Here is a 20,348-nt window from a genome sequence, read left to right as displayed (position 1 = left end):
GGAATGTTCTCTTTAGGGAATTTTTAACCTTTTGGAAATGGCGAACACACATACAGGCAGCGTACCTTTTATATTTATATATATAAATATATATATATATATATATATATGAGATAATGTGTGGGTATTCTCCTTTCCATGTCTTTGACTGGAAAACACCATGCTTTTAAGGGTTAAAACTAGGGCTATCAAGCAATTAAAAAAATTAATCGCGATTAATCGTCTTATTCTACATTTTTCAAATATATTGATTTCAATTACAACAGAGAATACAAAGTGTACAGTGCTCACTTTATATTTTTTTATTACAAATATTTGCACTGTAAAAAACAAAAGAAATATTATTTTTTCAATTCACCTAATACAAATACTGTAGTGCAATCTTTTTATCATGAAAGTTGATCTTACAAATGTAGAATTATGTACAAAAAATAGCTGTGTTAAAAAATAAAACAATGTAAAACTTTAGAGCCTAAGATCCACTCATTCCTACTTTTTTTTAGCCAATTGCTCAGACAAACAAGTTTGTTTACATTTGCAAGAGATAATGCTGCCTGCTTCTTGTTCACAATGTTGCCTGAAAGTGAGAACAGGGGTTCTCATGGCACTGTTGTAGCTGGCGTCGCAAGATATTTAAGTGCCAGATGATATTTTTATGTCCCTTCATGCTTCAACCAACATTTCAAAGAACGTGTCCATACTGATGACGGATTCTCTTGATAAAGATCCAAAGCAGTGCGGACTGACACACATTCATTTTCTTAATCTGAGTCAGATGCCACCAACAGAAGGTTGTTATTCTTTTTTGGTGGTTCGGGTTCTGTAGTTGCTACATCAGAGACTTGCTCTTTTAAGACTTTTGAAAGCATGCTCCACACCTCGTCCCTCTCAGATTTTGGAAGGCACTTCAGATTCTTAAACCTGGGATTCAGTGCTGTAGCTATCTTTAGAAATCTAATATTGAAACCTTCTTTGTGTTTTGTCAAATCTGCAGTGAAAGTGTTCTTAAATCAAACAACATATGCTGGGTCATCATCCTAGACTACTATAACACAAAATATAGGGCACAATGCAGGTAAAACCATGGAGCAGGAGACATACAGTTCTCCTCCAAGGAGTTCACAAATATAATTAATGCATTTTTTTTAAACAAGGATCATCAGCATGGAAGCATGTCCTCTGGAATGGTGGTCGAAGCATGATGAGGCATATGAATGTTTAGCATATCTGGCAATGACAGCTACAAAAATGCCATCCTAACGCCTGTTCTCACTTTCAGGTGACACTGTAAATAAGAAGCAGGCAGCATTATCTTCCATAAATGTAAACAAACTTGTTTTTCTTAGCGATTGGCTGAACAAGAAGTAGGACTGAGTGGACTTGTAGGCTCTAAAGATTTACATGGTTTTGTTTTTAAGTGAAGTTCTGTAACAAAAAAATCTATGTTTGTAAGTTGCACTTTCACGACAAAGACATTGCACTACAGTACTTGTATGAGGTAAATTGAAAAATACTATTTCTTTTGTTTATCATTTTTACAATGGAAATATTTGTAATCAAAAGTAATATAAAGTGAGCACTGCACAGTTTGTATTCTGTGTCGTAATTTAAATCAATATATTTGAAAATGTAGAAAAACATCCAAAATATTTAATAAATTTCAATTGGTATTCTGTTGTTTAACAGTGCAATTAAAACTGTGATTAATTGTGATTAATTTTTTTAATCGTGATTAATTTTTTTGAGTTAATCGTCTGAGTTATCTGCGATTAATTGACAACCCTAGTTAAAACTACTGTATTGACAGTTTATGTTCTGGGATTTAGAAGAGCCTGAAGCAGTATTGCCATGTGAGTAAATATATTCATCTTTACCATGAAAGTGCAAATTTGTGGGATTTCCTTTCCCATCACTGGGAACTTAATGTGATTATCTGGTCCTGAAATATTAGGAGCAATGTGCATATCCTGCCACAAACCTTCATATGCAGTTCATAAAAAACCTGTTGACATGTGGCAAGGAAATTAATCTCTTATCTGTCTTATGTGTATATATGGCCCCTTTTACCATAGTATTTGAACGCTACACAATCGTCAATGTATTTATTCTCACAATAACCCTGTGAGATAGGAAAGTACTATTATCCCTGTTTTACAGCTGGGGAACTGACACACAAAGGGCTAGGTGACTTCCTCAAGGTCCCAGAGGAAAGTCTGTGATGGGGCTGGGGCTTTTTGAACCAAGGTCTCCCAAGTCCTATCCTAGTGCCCTGGGTAATCCTCATTCCCTATCAATATTTGACTTCAATAGCCTTTTTGAATGAATTTAGACACATGGCAATCCTGCTGTTCAACTCCCTTACTTAGTTTATCTTACTGGTTTAGGGAACAAAGTCCTATACCAAAGTGCATGATAAAAAGCAATACTTAAAGCATGTTTTTCAGTGTATTGCTTTGTAATGGAAGGAGTCTTAAAGCAGGAAGGCTTATAGAGGAGGTAGTATTTTCTTTAGCTCTGTATTGCTAAATGTTATATGCTGCTGATTCTCTTTTGTATGCCATATTTACTGTTTTAATTTTGTTTTTAGTGATACATTTAGGGTGAAAAAGTCACCAAAAAGGTCTCCCCTCTCGGATGCGCCCTCTCAGGTAAAATGCTATGTTGTTTTGACATAGGTCATTAGTTTTGCTTATAGAAGGAAAGTAAATTTGATGTAACATTGTTATATTTGAATAGTTGTAAGCATTGGTAAGGTTTATTAATTTTTTTCTCCCATTTTAAGATTAATTTGTACAATGCCAGTTAGACTGGGTATTTGTCCTAGGAATTCCAGTTGGACTGTTCAGAAATACTCTTTGAGAAGTACTATCTTCTAAGTATAGTAACGAACAAATATCCTTAGGATATTAGCACTCAGAAGAATTCATCTAACCTATTATACCAGAAAACTGCAAAGGACACAAATAAAAATGATATGCTGAAAGAAAAGTACAAATAATGCAGGTGTGTTACTCTGCAGAGGATGTGAACAGAAATAATATTTTTGTCATCTTAAAATACTGGTGGGTGGCTTTTCTTGTGCAGAGGAGTTAACAAAGGCTGCACCATGTATGAGATAATAGCCTTTGGCTCACTACTTTAATCTGGGACATTTCTTTTCATGCCATTGTCCACCTCCCACGTTATGTATCCTAACCTTCCTTTTAAGCTGGCTGACATTGTAGAGACAGGGGGAGGATTCATGACCTTTGAGGTCCGTGTTTTGTGTTATGTGAGATCATTACCATAAGGGAAGTGTCAAGGCTAATCTACATGGTGAGTGTAGTATTTCAAATAGCAGTACTTCAAAGCACATTACAAAACATTTAGTATGGAACCTTTGTCCAGCAGCAAGCTAGTGCACTGTAGGCAGCCCTGGCTTCCCGTGCACTAACTCAACATGCAGACAATCCCTAAAAGTCAATTGCCCTGGCCATTACGCTTGAATTCCTAGGAGACTATGCATTTTGTGTGCCACTTATGTCACATACTGATCTCCAACCGCAGATATTTCTGTCTTAACTCCTGAAAATCTCTGCATGACCGTCAACTCCAAATAACCATCTTTTTTACCTGCATCAACAGAATCTAGAAACTTACACACACACCATAAATGATGCTATGGAAAATATAGCATGAAAAAAATATTCAGTAAAGACAGCAAAGAAAATCTGTGGATCCCTTGTATGCTGAAGTCTTTCCCCCCAATTCCCGCCCCACCTCAAATGAATTTCAGCTGGCACATTTCAGTACACTTAAGTCAGGATTTTCATTCTACCTCATCAACACAGCTTTGCAATACAGTAACTCCTCATGCGTCTGAACAAGTGGGTATATTCACCCACGAAAACTCATGCTCCAATACATCTGTTAGTCTATAAGGTGTCACAGGACTCTTTGTTGCTTTCCTCACTTAAAGTCGTCCTGGTTAACGTTGTTATGTTGCTGATCAATTAGGGAACATGCTTGTTTAAAGTTATGAAATGCTCCCTTCTAACGTCCTTTGGCAGCTGCCTGCTTTGTCCACTGCTTGCAGGAAGAGCAGCCTGTTGCAGCTAGCTGGTGGGGGCTTGGAACCAGGGTGGACCAGCAGCCCCCCCATCAGCTCCCCTTATCAGCTTCCCGCTCCCCTAAGTTCCCTAACCGCCCGGCAGGTTAGCAATTGCAGGCTATCAATCGGCAGTTCAGCTGTCCCTCTCCCCACTGCCATGTGCTGCTTCTGCCCTCTCCTTTGGAGCTGCTCCCAGAGACTCCTGCTTGCTGTTCAGGGGGAGAGGAAAGGGGGGCTAATGTCAGGGTGTCCCCCTGCTCCTCCACCCCACTTACCCCTTCTCCGTATAGAGCAGGGAGGGGACACCCACGGAGAGAGAGAGATAGAGCGGCTTGGGGCAGTAGCTGCTGTCTCAACTTCCTGATCCACTTTAAAAGACAATGCATTTAAGAGTGGGTCAGCTTGCTTAAAGGGGCAGTGTGCATCTCTCGCTCTCTCCCACACACAATGTGTATGTCTGTCTCTGTCTGCTATGCTGTCTCCCCTCCCTCCTGTTCGGGCTGCCTTGTTTGAGAGGCTACATTAACAACAATGTGTTAACCCTTGAGGGCTCAGCCGAGTGCTAGTTCATCATTTAGCAGTAAGGCATTCCCTGGGAAATAGTCCTCCCTGTTCCACCCTCTAATTTCACCACCTCAACCAAGCTTCACAGTCATCATAGCTGTGAACAGTATTAAATTGTTTGTTTAAAATGTATACTGTGTGTATATCTATATAATACACAACTACCCCGATATAATGCGACCCGATATAACATGAATTCGGATATAACGCGGTAAAGCAGTGCTCCGGCGGGGCGGGGCTGCGCGCTCCGGCAGATCAAAGCAAGTTCGATATAACGTGGTTTCACCTATAAAGCGGTAAGATTTTTTGGCTCCCGAGGACAGCGTTATATCAGGGTAGAGGTGTATATAGTTTTTTGTCTGGTGAAAAAAATTTCCCTGGAATCTAACCCCCCCATTTACATTAATTCTTATGGGGAAATTGGATTAACTTAACATCGTTTTGCTTAAAGTCGCATTTTTCAGAAACATAACTACAATGTTAAGTGAGGAGTTACTGTATCCGGGTTCATTATAAAAGGATTTCATTGTACAGATAAAGAGAGTCTAATTATTGAGACAAGTTATTCCTGGTGTAATTCCAAATGCTAGAGATATGAGCTGGGTCTCTTTCCTCAAGTATTTTATATGGAGCTGTAAGAAGTAGCATGGAATTAAAACAGCAAAATTGGGGTGGGGAGAAAGACAAAAGAATCCAGACAAATATTTCTAACTGGTGGCTCGATGAAGTAATGAAAGATAATAGATTCGGTTAACATTTGTTCTGTGCAGGATTCCACTCCACTGCCTACTCCAGAAACACCCCCGGTTATATCTACCGTGGTTCACGCGACAGATGAGGAAAAACTGGCTTCTTCCGTAACCAGTCAGAAATGGACTTGCATGACTGTGGATCTGGATACAGATAAACAGGATTACCCACAACCATCCGATCTATCTACATTTGTAAATGAGACCAAGTTCAGCTCCCCTACAGAGGGTAAGCTTATAAATGACCATTCAGATCCAGTCCATGTTTTCTTTATCAAGGAAAAGACAAAGAGAGGAAACTGAGAGACTGGAAACACTCTTATTTTCAGCTGCAGATAGGACAGCAGGGCAGCACTTCTGAGCAATATATGACTAATTTTTTCTTTTTCAGTACACTTAATTGTAAGTATAATCCACTGTTCAGAGCATGTGACATGTTCCCTGCTGTGCCTAAATCAGAGGGGATGGTGGCCTGCTGTTCCTCCAAAGGCTACTGAAATCAGTGGAAGGCTTTCCTTTGTGTTTGCTGGGCCTCTAGTACTTTAACTCAGGTGATGGAGATTTGTATTTCAGTACTGAAGGTCCCAGCTTCAGATCTGGTCATCAGTCTGGTTATCATATCACCTCTCCTAACTCTTAGGCTCCAGCTTTCTTCAAGCATAAGAAATATATAAAACCCCCACAATAACAAGGGGTCATAACATAATGATATATGACCATTATCTTTCACAGGCACAGTATTCATCCCCATTTCCATGTCCTGAAGGATGTCTGTCTTTTTTTATAAGGCAAATAATTGCAAGATTGTTAGGTTATTTTATATTATTATTATTATTATTATTATTTTATTTATGAACCGTGAAAGTATCAGAACCTAGCCCACTTAAGTATTTCTCAGTTGCCTGTGTAGTCATGCCTTCCTTCAGACTACACGAAGGAGTAAGTCTTGGCAGGTTTTACCCTAAGGGTACATCTGATAAATGAATGTATAAATAAATACTAATCAATTTCCAACTTCAAGTTTATGGTTAGGGGACTTACTACTTCAAAATCTTACGATCCTTTTTGATCTTGTTGGCTCTATTTCCATTATCCTTACCTGATCTTTTCTGCCCACATGCCCAATGTACTGTTAAAATATCATAAACAATTTAAGGCAAAATCTGCAGAGTTTTGCATGATTATGGACTGCAGGATTTAGGCTCTTAGGCCCAATCCTGCAAACAGTTTACCCATGAGCTTAACCTGATGCACGTGAGTAATTCTGCTGACTTTAATGGGACTGCTCATGTGAACATTCAAATGCACATGTGTAAGAGTATGCAGGATCTGGGGCTTCCGTGGGTCTGTTGGATATCCTGTTCAGATGGTTCAATCTGAATAATCCATTCATTTTTGTTGTTAAATTATAACTAAATGCATCGATTTATGACTGCATTGTGTGATGTTAATGTTTCCTCCTTAAAGGAAAAGTGAGCGAAAAATGATTTTTTGAACAAACATAATGTATGGATGTACTAAAACCATCATTTCAGCTCTCAGACTGGTAACAGAAAGTGAACAGAATTCCTAATTCCTAATTAAATGCTAATCCTGCTTCGGAAGTGAGCTGGGTGGTATGTCCAGAGTTTCAGATTACATGTTAATTATAAACAACAATGCTTCCTCTTTTGAGATTATTTAAAATAATCCTGAATTTCATTGACTGTTCTGTTCATGCTGCTTTGAGAAAGCTAAGTAATTCAAGAGATGTTTCTTAATACAGCAGTTTGTACCACTCTTGATACTGTTGTGACCATCCTCCTGTACAGATCACAGTCAAATAATACATAGTACTCAGAGCAGGGAGACAAAAGAATAATCTTTAATGAGCCACATTATTTGTTTTGTTTCTAGTTGATGTACCTCAATCCACAAACTGTCTTTTGTGTCAAATAGGGTTAAATATCTAAAAATCAAACCCTATGGATTACAGCTGCAAGAGTGGGGATTAAGCAGATGTAGAGTTTTTATTATCAGTGCCAGTAGAGGACACTGACAGTATGTCTCCTGGCTGTAAAGAGCATTTGTATATATTGTAACAGATTGTTTCCTAGTGTTTAAGAACCAGTTTGTAAGACTTCACTGTAATATACAAAGTTATAACAAATGGAGAAACGCATTTCAAAACATTTGATGTTGCTTTGCCTTGTAGTTAATAGTTCCTCCTAAACTTCTTCCTCGGGTTCTATTTTCTTTCATTTTACTCTTAATGTCGTCACTTGTGTGTTGTTTGTTTTTTTGCTCTAGCTAGAAAGAAGCATGTAGTTCATATGGTAGGCTTTTCCTCCCGTTTGAATTCCTGTTACCATTAAAAATAGACCATGGGATGCCAAGCATCTGAATTTACAAAACCTGCTATAGCAGGATTCCCTTCAGCAAAAAGATTAATGGATACAATATCCTAAACTTCACCTATTGCTATTTGGCAGCTATTTTTCTTAATTGGTGGCCTGTGAAATGCATGGATCTTCAAGAACATGCTATTTACACCCAGAGAGACTTTTAACTAGAAGAGAAGTTCACAATATTTATGGGCATTTTTTAGCATCTGAATTTCTGCACAAATACCCTCTGATATTGTTTTCATAGTGACATTTTCACTTTTCAAAACAATTAAGACATTTACACTAGTCTTAGAGGAAAACAGCCTAATTTATTTTAAAAATACCTACCTGAATAGGCCCTTATTCAGCATGTCATCCCAGTTCAGGAAGTGTATTTAAGCACATACTTAAATCCCAGACACTTCTTGTTTACTATACAGAAATGGAATTAAGCATGTGATTCAGTGATTTCCTGAATTAGGCCTATAGGAAGAAAACCGACTTACTGTGTGGAACATAACAAAATACAAAACTGAATAAAAATAAACAATTTTGAGACAAGAATATTATTTAACAGAAATCCTTAATTTTTATCTCCAGGAAACAAACTCACCATTGTGTTAGAATGTTTCTCTGAACATCAATGGTGACTGGATTTAGATGCAAAATCTTAGATACATCTGTTGTACCTATCGGTCTTTTTTTTCTGCTTTGCCCTATTGCCTTTAATGAGACTACTCATGTAAGGACTCTATTTATTAGCATGATTAGGCCCTTTACCCTGTATTTGTTGCATTTATCTTCTGTTCTGTCAGCAGTTTCTTTGTCTGTGTATGTGTCTATATCAGCTCACTGTCGGGTGACCAGGATTTGCAAGAAGTGCTTGTTAATTCTTATTGAATAATTAAGGGATTTGAAATAGTAGTGCAACAAAAGGGTTTTGTTTTTTTTTACAGGTTAGGGCAGAAAATATTTCTCTGTAAATACTCATGCCTTGAACTGTCCCTTGTAACTAAAATTTGAAAATAAGTGTATCTATGCTACTGTGCTATCTGTCTCCAAATGAGCATATGGATAGCTTTATCCATTTTTTAATCTCAAGTAATAAGATCATAATAGTTCCTGATTAAAATCTGCATGGTTTTACTATGAGTGGAATCATTTGATTATTTGTCATCTTGCAAAATCTTCCTTCTTTCAATGGAAGAAATAGCTATTAAGACTACATCAAAATATTTTCAAAGCGTTGTAATGTGACACAGCACTTCAGATACCATGTACTGGCATGTTTCACAGGGCTCTGCAATTTTAGTAAGCCACTGGGGTCTGTAATAGAATCCTGAACAAAGGAAGCAGATTAACCTGGAGTTTTACAGGAAAATTGATTCAAAATGACGCACCAAATTCTGCCTTTGGATATGCCATGGGGCTTCAGTTGACTGACTGCTGAAAATCAAGGCACAGTTGTCTCTGTGTATTTTGTTTGTAGGGCCTATTAGAAAAAGCATCATTAGTAAAGCTGCAGACCCTGGGTGAAATTAGCAATGAGCTGCCAAGATTTTATTCACACATGCAAAAATTATATTTTCCCCCTATGCATGGGAACATTTCTCTTTGTTTCTGTTACAGAGCTGGAATATGGCAACTCATATGAAATAGAATATATGGAGAAAATAGGCTCCTCCTTGCCGGTAAGTTTTCACTCTCAAATTTTCATTTCCATTTATTTACACGCGATAGTCATTATGTATTGCTATGATAATACTGTATGGATAGTTCCCTGCTACACAGTGAATTAAATGTACATCTGTAGTAGATTGTAAACATGGGTCTTTCTAGTCAGTGTAGTCAGGTAAATTGCACGTGCTTTATTGTCCCTATCCTTATAGAAGTTATTTAATCTTTTTAATGTTGAGGTTTAGTTTCATTTCTTGGAGATGTAAAAGGTATTCAATACTTTAAACCATAGCAGGTGCAGAGCACTCTACGTTGGGTTACCAAACAATGTATGGACATCTTTTAACTCTCCAAAACCATGACTAAAGCTTTTATGAAAAGAAATGATGAGCACTCTCTTCAAAATAAAGACTTACTCTAAAATATGGGAATAAAGTTATAACATCAACATTTTTTGCCTAACTTGTATTGACTTGATTAATTGGATAGTATTAATAAGCTTCAGATGTCTGAATTTCCCACAGTGCTTATAAGAATAAAACAGTCTGTTAATGTGGAGACTCTTGGGTGTTCAATCTGATGAGATAAAGAAGGTTCCAATTAAATTTTTGATAATACTTTGTCAGCAAATGCCATATAACCCATTCAAAAAGAACAGGTGCAGAACTTAGTACCTGAATTCTAATTAATCCCAAATCATAGTGGAGCAACTAATAAAAATTGTGAACTGCAGAGTCTATGCTGTGGTGAGTGGCTTTTCTAAAATAGGCTGTTCTTTTAATACATCCATTCTGCTATGCTGCAGAACATAGGTTATCAGCTCTAAAAGAGAAATGGAATTTCTCAGTCACTGGATCATTTGAGGCAATGAATTAACCTTAACGGAGAATGGAAAGTTGGTTGATAATTATTTCCTTTTCTTTTGACAGCAGGATGGCAGCACCCCGAAGAAACAATCTTTGTACCTTGTATTTGATGCACAGCAGGAAAGTCCAGTCAAATCTCCTCCAGTCAGACTATCTGATTCTACAACACCATGTTCAGGGTACATCACTGCAAAAAAACCCAAAACCCCTCCCCCCCCCCCACCAAACAACAAACAAAACCCATTTAATAATAAAAGGACTGTTAGGAAAAGGATAACAGTAAAATTATTTCCAGTCAGACATCGCTTTTGTTGTATGCTTTACTTTTTCTCTGTTTTCTTTTAAAACACAGATCTATATCTATTAAATGTATAGAGTCCCACCTAAATTTCCTCTAAGCTGCACGGCCACACAGCAGGCTATAAAGTTCTGCGCAGGTGCGCAGCCACAGGGCCTGGAGAGGAGAGAGGTAGGGAGTGGGTGGGGAGCAAGTTGGGGCATGCAGGACTGCCACGGGCCTCTCCCCCGGCCTCGGAGCTTCTGCTGGCAGGGAGAGGCACCTCTCCCCAGGGCCCGGAGATGCTGCTGGTGGGAAGAAGCACCTCTGCCCTGGAACTGCTGCTGGCAGGGAGAAGCACCTCTCCCCCAGAGCTGCTGCTGGCGGAGAGAAGGCTCAGGGTAGTCCTCCGGCCCCAGCCCCTGGGCAGCCTGCACCCCAAACTCCTGATTCCTAGCCCCACCCCAGAGCCCGCACCCCCAGCTGGAGCCCTCACCACTCCCGCACCCCAACCCCCTGCCCCAGCCCTGAGCCCCCTCCCACACTCCAAACCCCTCGGCCCAACCCCTGCCACACATCACCTCCATATTGGTGCACATAACAGATTCATTCCACACCTGGATCTAAAACATTTGAAGAAACATTGAGTCCAACTGACCCTTGTTACACCAGTCAGTGGAGTAATGGAGTGGAGAATCAGGACTTATATTTCTGTTGCATAGTCTTGATGATTACTTTAAAGTCTGCAGTAAAGACTATGCTGTGTCTTCAGTGTAGATTATGGTTCACTACTTACAGTTTTTTCTTCAATATTAAGGGCAGTTTCATTTCAGTATATACAGTATGTCCCTCATATTGTAACTCTTCATTTGGCATTCCTAAACTTGTTTTTTCTGAACAATTAATCCATTTTTAAATGATATATTGTAAGGGTTTTTGTTTATTTTTAGAAATGGCATTGTCCAGGGGGTTTACACTGCTGCTACTGAACAAAAATTGTCATTTGATAGAGATTTATGTAGAAGTGAGAAATAAGGGCAAAGTGACGTGGAGGCTGTGCATGCGCTCACTGATCTAATCCAGTAGTACAGGGTTTATCCAGGGTACTACTTTGAAAACATTTCTCAAACTCTTGCAAGATATAGTGCTATAATTCAACCTCATGTCAATTATCCTAATTTATCAAGCTCTTGTGAAGATGAGAACGTGACAGTTTAACTGAAGAGGATTTGCTGTGTTTTTAGTAGAGACTGGGCTCCTAGCCTAGTCTGAAAACATATACACTATCTATCTGATCCCAGGTCAAGTTTCGAGGAAACTGAAGCCCAGCTATCCTCCGGAATGAAAATACAACACCCAGGTTCCCGGGTTCTAACCGCCAGCCAAGATCTGCACTTACAGTCAACCGACAAATCAAAACAGAAAGAACTGGAGCCCATGAGCTTAGGAACAGCTTCAGACCCCATTGAAATAGTAAGTAATGTATAAGAAGAGTGATGGAAATATTCTCCCAAAAAAGCAATCTTCCCATGTTTTAAGAGAGGAGAACATACAGACTGTGCAATTATAACATGTAGAGCTAGATGAAAATTGCTGGAGTAGAATATGAAAACCCTGAATGAAATGAAGACTTGAATTATTCTTGGACACTACTTTACTTAACCAGAACAAACTAAAAAGCAAGATCACTTGCTGAGAAATTTAGCATATTTAGCTTTATGCCTTTTCACATTAATCAAAAGGATGAAAAGTCACTTTTAAGAAGTGCCTCCAACGTTGTGCTTGCAAAATTTCACATGAGCAAAACGAGCATTTGCTCTTCCAGAGCATGTAACTAACCAGGAAGGTTTCAGTGCAGAATGTGTCCCCAAATCTACGTGGCGAAAAATCATTTCCAAGGGTTTTTGGTCTCCCATTGATAAACATGCTTTAATTTCCATTGGCAATAACAGGGTTTGATGGGACACCAATGAGGGAATTGATCCCCATTTTGGCTTAACAGAATACTGTTAAAATTGAGAAAAAATGTCCTGGTTCTTATCTAAGCTCAAATGTATGTTTGTGATCAATTCCTACAGGCAGATATTCTCAATATCTTATTTGTTATAAGGGGTTTTGTTATGTTTTAACCTGCCACATAGATATATAGACTGTGCCCGTGTTTTCTCTGGGATTTTGTATGAAAATACGCAGAATTGCTTTGTGAGTGTAGCATGTCTATTGTGATGTTTTAGCATTAATAAATGATGAACAGATATTTCTCATTTTCTGATAAATTGCCAACTATTTTGATGTTATGCAGTGCTGGAGGTGAGAGACTTTGTTAGAAATCTGTGCCTTTGAACTCAATCCAGTTCCCAGTGGAGTCAGTGTAAAGACTTTTGAGTCTTACTTCCAAGGCCGTAGCTGCTTCTAGACTTTAGAGCACTGGTTCTCAAAATTTTGAATATTGTGGATAGATTCTCTGAAGGACCTCCAGCTTCCCCCAGCAAACTCCGATTTAACAACTGGCCTTGCAGCACTTGGTCACATAAGGAAGAACGACAGTATTAAGGAGACAAAGTTAAAATACACTCACTTTATAAATGCAGCAGGCATGGCTGCTTAGTTACATCTCTGTACATTGTGTATCTGTGTTTTTGAGTTCCTGTCCTTGAGCAGAGGATTTCACATTTATTAGCCTGAAGACTCTGCTCATTGAGTGGAGCTTCCATTGCTCTAATCTCAACAGGTGAACACTGTGTTTCTGACCTCCTGTGTGTTTGAGACCTCTCTAACCTTGATAGCACCTGTAAATTCGATCCTAGTTGAGTTAACCCCAAAGGAACAAAAAGACACATTGTAGTGAGTGCAAAAAGTTGTTTGGGGATCATTTTAGTTGAATTGGTCAAAGAAACCTCTGAAAGTCCTATGAGAATCCTGGACTGAGCTACAACTTACAGGAAGTTTCATTGCTTTAAGACAAACACAACATGGCAACTGGCTGACAGAAGACTGACTAACAGTTGTCATAGAAATACCTACAAGTGGTCCATGAACTACAGTTTGAGAACCATTGCTTTAGAGGCTTTAACATCATTTATTTCACTCTAAATTTTTTAATTTATAACCAACTTTCATTATATTTATTTCTGATTGCCTATGCATATGTGCCAGAAAGAAAATGTTACTGAAGGCAGCAAACAAAAGTTTGAAACAAATATATGGTTTTCAGCCTGGGCCACTTTGGCAGCCTCTGTTATTTGTTCTATATCCTCCTTACCCTTCAGACAACTCCTGAGGACTCCTTTGTCTCTGCTGATGCTCTTCTCAGTAGGATATCGCATCAAACATCAATATGTGATCAGCTTGAATATCTAGAACCTGACTTAGCAGAAAAGAATCCCCCCGTATTTGCTCAGAAACTTCAGGTTTGTAGCAGAAATGTAAATACCAGTGTTCCTTTCTTAAGTTTGTCAAAACACCAGTAGAGAACACATTTCACTACCTTAAAAAAAAAAGGGGGGGGGGGTAAAGAAAAATTCAGCCCTCTTCAAAGTTCCTTTTGCCTTTCAGAAACTTTTAAGAGATAGTGAGATTTGGACTTAACTCTCAGAACAAATAAGTTAGTTTCTTTAACTCTTGTGTTCTAACACTGCTGAACAGTCTCAATTAGATAATCTCAGTAACTGTGTTGTAGTACAACATATTATAAAACAGTGGCTCTCAAACTTTTTTACTGGTGACCCCTTTCCCACAGCAAGTCTCTGAGTATGACTCCCCCTTATACATTAAAACACTTCTTTAAAGATTTAACACCATTATAAATGCTGGAGGCAAAGCAGGGTTTGGGGTGGAGGTTGACCGCTCACAACCCCCCATGTAATAACTTTGCGACCCCCTGAGGGGTCCTGACCCCCAGTTTGAGAACCCCTGTTATAAAATAAAACTCTTATTCTGAGCCCTGTGTTCAGTCTTAAATATGGAGAATTAACCTGACTGAATACACTTTACTTTGGTGGGCTAGTAAGCACAGAGACAGTTTCAGAGATGTAGGGCCTAATTCTGCTCTCAGGTACACCAGGCTAAATTCAGAGTAACCCTATTAATGTCAGTGGAGTTACATTGGTGCTAAAACCAGGTAAAATGAGAGCCAGGTGTTGTTTTTGTGATTGTGTTTAACCTGTAATTTGACTTGGCTTCCTCTAACAAAAGGAAATCTCTCTGGAAAGAAGGTTTACATGTATCATGGCAGATTTACATTTCAAAACTGCTGAGTAATGTTGAATAAAAAGTGACATGAATCATAAATACAGTGAATAAATGAAAGGGAAAATCAATTAACATGACAAAGAAATAATTTTGTCTTGTTGGGCAACATAATTGGAAAACATTTATCCCACCCAAAAAGTTAACACTTAGTCCCTAGTGAGATATAACTATCTATCTCAAAAAATCTATCTCAAAACTACCTGAAAACTTGTTTTTGTGTTCTGTTGATGTTTTAATCATGAAAGGAACACTGAATTTGTGTTATCCAAACATTGTTATCATGATACATTAAAATACAGCATTCATTCTCTCTGTGTGTAAAACATTTACATTGTGTTCTTAATTCATTTTTTTCTGTGGATTGCTTAAAACCATCTGACAGGAGGAGTTAGAGTTTGCTGCAATGAGGATAGAAGCATTGACACTAGCCAGACAGATTACCCTGTCTTCTTTCTGCTCCTTAGATAACGAGGTATCTGTTTTATGCCTGCTATATGTGTGTGTGTGCACAGATTAAGAACCAGAGTGCTGCTTTTTTTTTTAACAACAAGGTAACTAAGCTTCTCTGAGTGACGTTTGAAGCTGTGTGCACCTCCGTACGTATGACACCAAAGAGCATGCTGATAGCCTACACAAAAATGCTGTCACCTGCTCCACTTGCAGAACAATTCTACTTCCAAAGTTAACTGAAGATCTGGAGGCAAAAGGCAGTCATATAAAACAGGGGACAGCCAAATTCTGCCTTTTAGATGACCATGTGTTGGTATTTGAGATAAGGATTTGGTCTAAAGTGTTTGCTGGCAAAAAAAAAAAAGTCATTTTTTTAATAGAGTATTACAAATTCTGTCTAGTGGTGCATTTTGCGTTCTACAGGTCATTTAAGCATGAGATCTAATGACTTGTCCCTAAAACTTGAAAAGTTCAATCTACCCACACTTCAGGTTTCTGAAGAACAGGATTCAAATGATTTTGAATGACCTCAAAGGCTCTCAAGGGAAAGAACCTCCCCCGCATAAATTCTCTTTATTCATTAAGATCTAAAAATTTTCTGTATTGATACGTCTACAGCATGCTGGCTAGTGCCATGTCAGTGTGATGCATCATCAGAGTGACACTGCTCCAATGATGCATGTGGTCTCCCATGTTTGAAACTAGACTGAAATATTATCTCTGATGTAGTATCTTTGATGTTTAGTACAAAACGTTGTGCCAGTCTAGGAAAACCCTTATGGTGCTTTTAATAAAAAGCTCACAACAGCCCCATGAGTTTTACCTCGGTGATATACTTCAAAAATGGTATCAACTGAATGGAATGGAATGCTGACAGAGCAACAGTGTCCTGCTGACATGAGACATTTATTTCCATATCAGGAGAATGTTGTTCTGCCTTGTCAGTGGCCTTTATTTTCTTACACTAAATGATTAATAAATAAGTCATTGGGGGGCCCAAACTAATTCTTTTAATATTTAAGTGGCAGCTGTGCACTGCACCATAACTGCATTTTGACTGGCTCAGAGATTAGACTTGATCTGTGCTTTAACCAATCATAAGCAAGTTAGTTCATAAAAGTGAGTCTCTTTTGATAGTGTACTGTACTTTTATGGATTAACTGATGGCCAGTTAGAATAAATTTGAGCAGTTTAGCTTATGTTGGTAAATAGTGGCTTGTGATGCAACTGTCTGAGTGACTAATGGCTATTTCATTTAGTGTAATGAATGGTATAAAATGATAGTAATTAATTCCCTGTGGAAATATGAATGTTTCTAAGTATGTGGGCTCCTGTTTTTAGTGAAGCCGGTGGGAAGCTTCACTGTTGACTTGAATGAGAGCAGGTTTGAGCCCAACTTTCTAATTAGAAACAGATGGAATAAATAGGAAGGGTTGAAATGATAAATGACATTTTCCTGGTGGGAGTAAAGTACCTGCGATTAGTCTTACTGCTCTGAAATTCTGGAAAATGTGTGGGTTTTTTATACATACATCTATAACTAAAGCACAGTGATGTCTTTAGCTGAATGATACCGATGTCATGCTAGGCTGGGAAGGACTTTTGTCCTTGGTTAACTTTAGTCTTTAAGTGGATGTTGCTAATATCAAATTAGCCCATGATGATAACCCTTGTGACTAACACTGAGTGTCTTATAGTGACCGATGGACTCAATGTAGATTAGTTATAATAGGATACACCAGATGACTGCAGTGACTTAAATCCAGAGGCTACTGAGGATAGACAGGATAGTGGCTGGCAGGAACACTTTCTGAAAGGCACTGATTATTTTCTTAATGTGGTATCAATGTATTTATAACTGTTGTGCATATAGATGTAAAACCTTGCAACATCTTTTTAATAAAAACAAAACTACCTTTCACAGTGGTTAAGTTACATCTAAATCAGAAACTCAAGCATTAAGTGCTAATCTAAAAATGATAACACTTGAATCATAATATTACTGGGCAGTAGGAATTAGTCTTTTTCATTCAGATGAAGACGGGCTTTTGTGAGAGTAGACGTTGGGTCTGGTCCTGACCTCCTGAAATCAGTGTGAATTTTGTTAGTGACTTCAGCAGGATAGGGCCCTTTTTCTTCAGTCTCCAAAGATGGAAACAATGCAGACAGAGTCTTTTCAGATGCAACTGAAAAATGAGAGTGAAAACAGTCGAAGAAAAAGAACTTTTACTAGGAAACGTGGCTTCAGCCTGCCCATGCTAAGATGGCTGAACAGTCTAGGACTGTCGAACAGACTTGTGTGTCCAACTCCCATTTTTTGTGTAGGCAGAACAGATCTCAGGAAGAGTCTGTGTCAGCCGCTCAAGAATTGCTGAGGTAACATGTAAAGCTGTGAAGCTGAAATAATCACTTCTCCTGTGTAAATTAGAGAAACCAGCGGGAAAAGGGTGTTGGCAGCAAGAGAAGCAATAGACATAATTGTTTTGAGAGGACAGAGATAGCAAAACTTTAAGGGGTAAGTTTTCAGACAAGAACTTTCCTTTCTCTGACACAGTCGTGCTTGCAAAATTTGGGCCCATGTTTTTGGGCCCACAGTTTAACCTGAGTGGGAGCATAAATCATGTAGTTAAAAGGTGTGATTATTCCACGTTTGTCCAAAGTACATTTGTGAGTGCGAAAATATTGCTGCAAAAGGAAAGCCAGACCTCAGTTCAGCTAAATGGATGGATACTTCTATGTGAAGATTATAGTAATTTCTTCCATTTCATTTCAGTGCCCGTGCATACCTTTGTTTACTTTGAATTCTGTGAGCTGGGATTAGTGTAGTTGGTAAATCAAGGTGTATCAGGTCACATTCCTAATTAAATATTTGAATTCTAGAAGAGATGCTCAACAAAGGAAATGTATATGCTTCCCAATTACTTATACTAAGATTTCAGTGACCCACATGTAACATTAATTCCCCTGCAGAATCTAATCCTTCTGTGTAAGAGTCAGTGATTTATAAATCCCTGTGCTTGTAATTACCCTAATTAACTTTTTTACCTTATTAGTGGTGCTGGTACTGTTGTTAGGTGCTGAATTCATAGTATTAACAGTATTATTTTATGTGAATACTGTAGTTTTGTTGGTCAAATTGTCATTTTCTCAGCTGTTAAAAAGGAAAATTTAAATCCAAAAAGATATCTGTTACACTATTTTGCAACATTTTAGGTGCTATATTAAATTGGTTTGCAAGATAATATTCCAGGGACTAGTAACGGTCACTCCTAAATAGGTTTAATAGTATAATTCCGGCAGGCAGGACAATTTTAGGGTCCAGTGGAACTATGGGTAGGAGGAGAAATTTGCAAGATTAGGGCCACCTGATCTAGATGGCTAACTCCCAAGAGTTTTTACAGTAGTTAAAAGTTTCTGAACTTCAGATTGGATTGTGTGTTCCTTGGCTTTTCACCTTTTTACACATTTACTCAAATCCAGCGGAAAATATTGGCAAAAGCATAATTGGATAAATATATCAGTGACGCATCTAACAGAGTGTAAGAAACAACAATGACCATTTGCAGTGTTACAGACGAAGCATTTTTAAATATCTCCTCCTCTTCCCCCTTTCTAAGACAATTTTCATTATCCTGGCAGTTTCTTTGTTCCCCACCCTATCTGTATCAGAAGTAGGTACATGTGCCTGCTACCACAACGAAGGCTTTCTAACAGTTACCCCAGGAAAACATAACAAGAAAGTTCTGGGGGCTTTAGTCAAGGCTGGTTATCAATGTCCTCACAAACCTGCTGTCCCCATCGCCTGTCCCACTCCACTGGTTTGGTCTGAGAGAGACAAAGTCCCCTGCATCTGAAGAGTGATACTCTCTTTCCCAGTCTCTTTTTTTTCTTTCTCGCTTAACAGAAAATTCATCCATTCATTGATGTTTAGGCTTCCTTTTTAATGGGAGTTTTCAACAGTTGTGTTCCTTTACAGACAACACAGCCATGGCTGACCCATATATTTATCATGATCAATTAGTCCGATCTCCCAGATTTCAGTTCAGAGGGGCATGTGAAACCCACTGGTAAAAGAACTCCACACCATTGCACAAGTACTTGAGCTATGGAATCATTGAGTACTGTACTTAGTATAGTGTACTGTATTTGAAGAGTCATGCATCTCTGTCATCCTATGTCTGAGGCTCAGAGAGCTGAAAAATAAATGGCATAGCAGTTTTCTCCCTGCTCCTCCCAAATTGCCATCTCTTTGCCTGGGCTCATTTTCCTTGGGTAGTAGCCTCATAATTCCAGCTTTGCTGAAGTCCCAGTGGATTGGCCAACCACTCTCTGCCACAACTTCCACAAAGCAGTCTGCTAGGGGCGGGGGAAGGGGAGGCATAGAGGCTTCTCACCCTCCTCCTTTGCTCATCATGTATTTTTGCTTTGGAGAGAATGGAAACAAGTGAACTCCTGGGCTACTTGAGCACTTACCCCCAGTGTTGAGAAGGGAAAGGAAAAGAATCTTGTCATAGTCACATAGCTCCTCTTGTAGCCTATGTACATTTTTTAAGACTAAAGAAGTGTGAAGAGCTCACAGGAGTTAGAGATGAAAAAGGGCATGGACCATTAAAGCTGTCCTTTGCACTCCAGATATAGGGTGTGCTGAAGACCAACTGCTACCCTGTATACATTCAGGTCCAAAGTTGTCTTTAATTTCTCTCTTGTGTTTGTTTGAGGAGGAGATAAAACAAATTTTTTTTTCACTCAATAATATTGAACTTAGCCATAAATGGTAGATTTTATCGTAACTATTGAATGACTGGGGTCACCGAAGAATTTTTGTTTTTTGCATGCGTGCTATTGTGTAAAATATATATCTATAATATAAAACCAGAACTTCTGAAATGTACTTTACTTAAGTAACTATTTTATATTGAGAGGTATCATTATTTATTTCAGAATATGGGCTACGGTATAGTGCTTAGAATAGGGGTGGGCAAACTATGGCCTACAGGCCAGATTCGCCCATGAGCCATTTTAAGCCGGCCCCTGAGCCGCACCAAGCGGCTTGGCCCC

At 38.6% G+C, this 20,348-nt stretch overlaps 1 protein-coding gene across 8 annotated transcripts in view; it reads left to right on the top strand.

Annotated features, from left to right (window-relative positions):
- TACC2 (transforming acidic coiled-coil containing protein 2) overlaps nucleotides 1-20,348 on the top strand; it is a 150,351-nt gene that overhangs the window by 101,053 nt on the left and 28,950 nt on the right. For 3 of the 8 annotated variants that reach the window (XM_045024284.1, XM_045024285.1, XM_045024292.1), the window contains 6 exons: nucleotides 2,588-2,648; nucleotides 5,425-5,632; nucleotides 9,399-9,460; nucleotides 10,376-10,491; nucleotides 11,891-12,062; nucleotides 13,859-13,999. In XM_045024284.1, the coding sequence (XP_044880219.1) occupies nucleotides 2,588-2,648; nucleotides 5,425-5,632; nucleotides 9,399-9,460; nucleotides 10,376-10,491; nucleotides 11,891-12,062; nucleotides 13,859-13,999 (760 nt within the window). The remainder of the gene's footprint in view (nucleotides 1-2,587; nucleotides 2,649-5,424; nucleotides 5,633-9,398; nucleotides 9,461-10,375; nucleotides 10,492-11,890; nucleotides 12,063-13,858; nucleotides 14,000-20,348) is intronic. The other 5 variants (XM_045024288.1, XM_045024289.1, XM_045024287.1 and 2 more) reach the window with 4 other exon arrangements.

The sequence above is a fragment of the Mauremys mutica genome, chromosome 7, assembly GCF_020497125.1.
Source record: "Mauremys mutica isolate MM-2020 ecotype Southern chromosome 7, ASM2049712v1, whole genome shotgun sequence".
Taxonomy (NCBI): domain Eukaryota; kingdom Metazoa; phylum Chordata; order Testudines; family Geoemydidae; genus Mauremys; species Mauremys mutica.
This window is presented reverse-complemented; position numbering and strand designations above follow the sequence as displayed.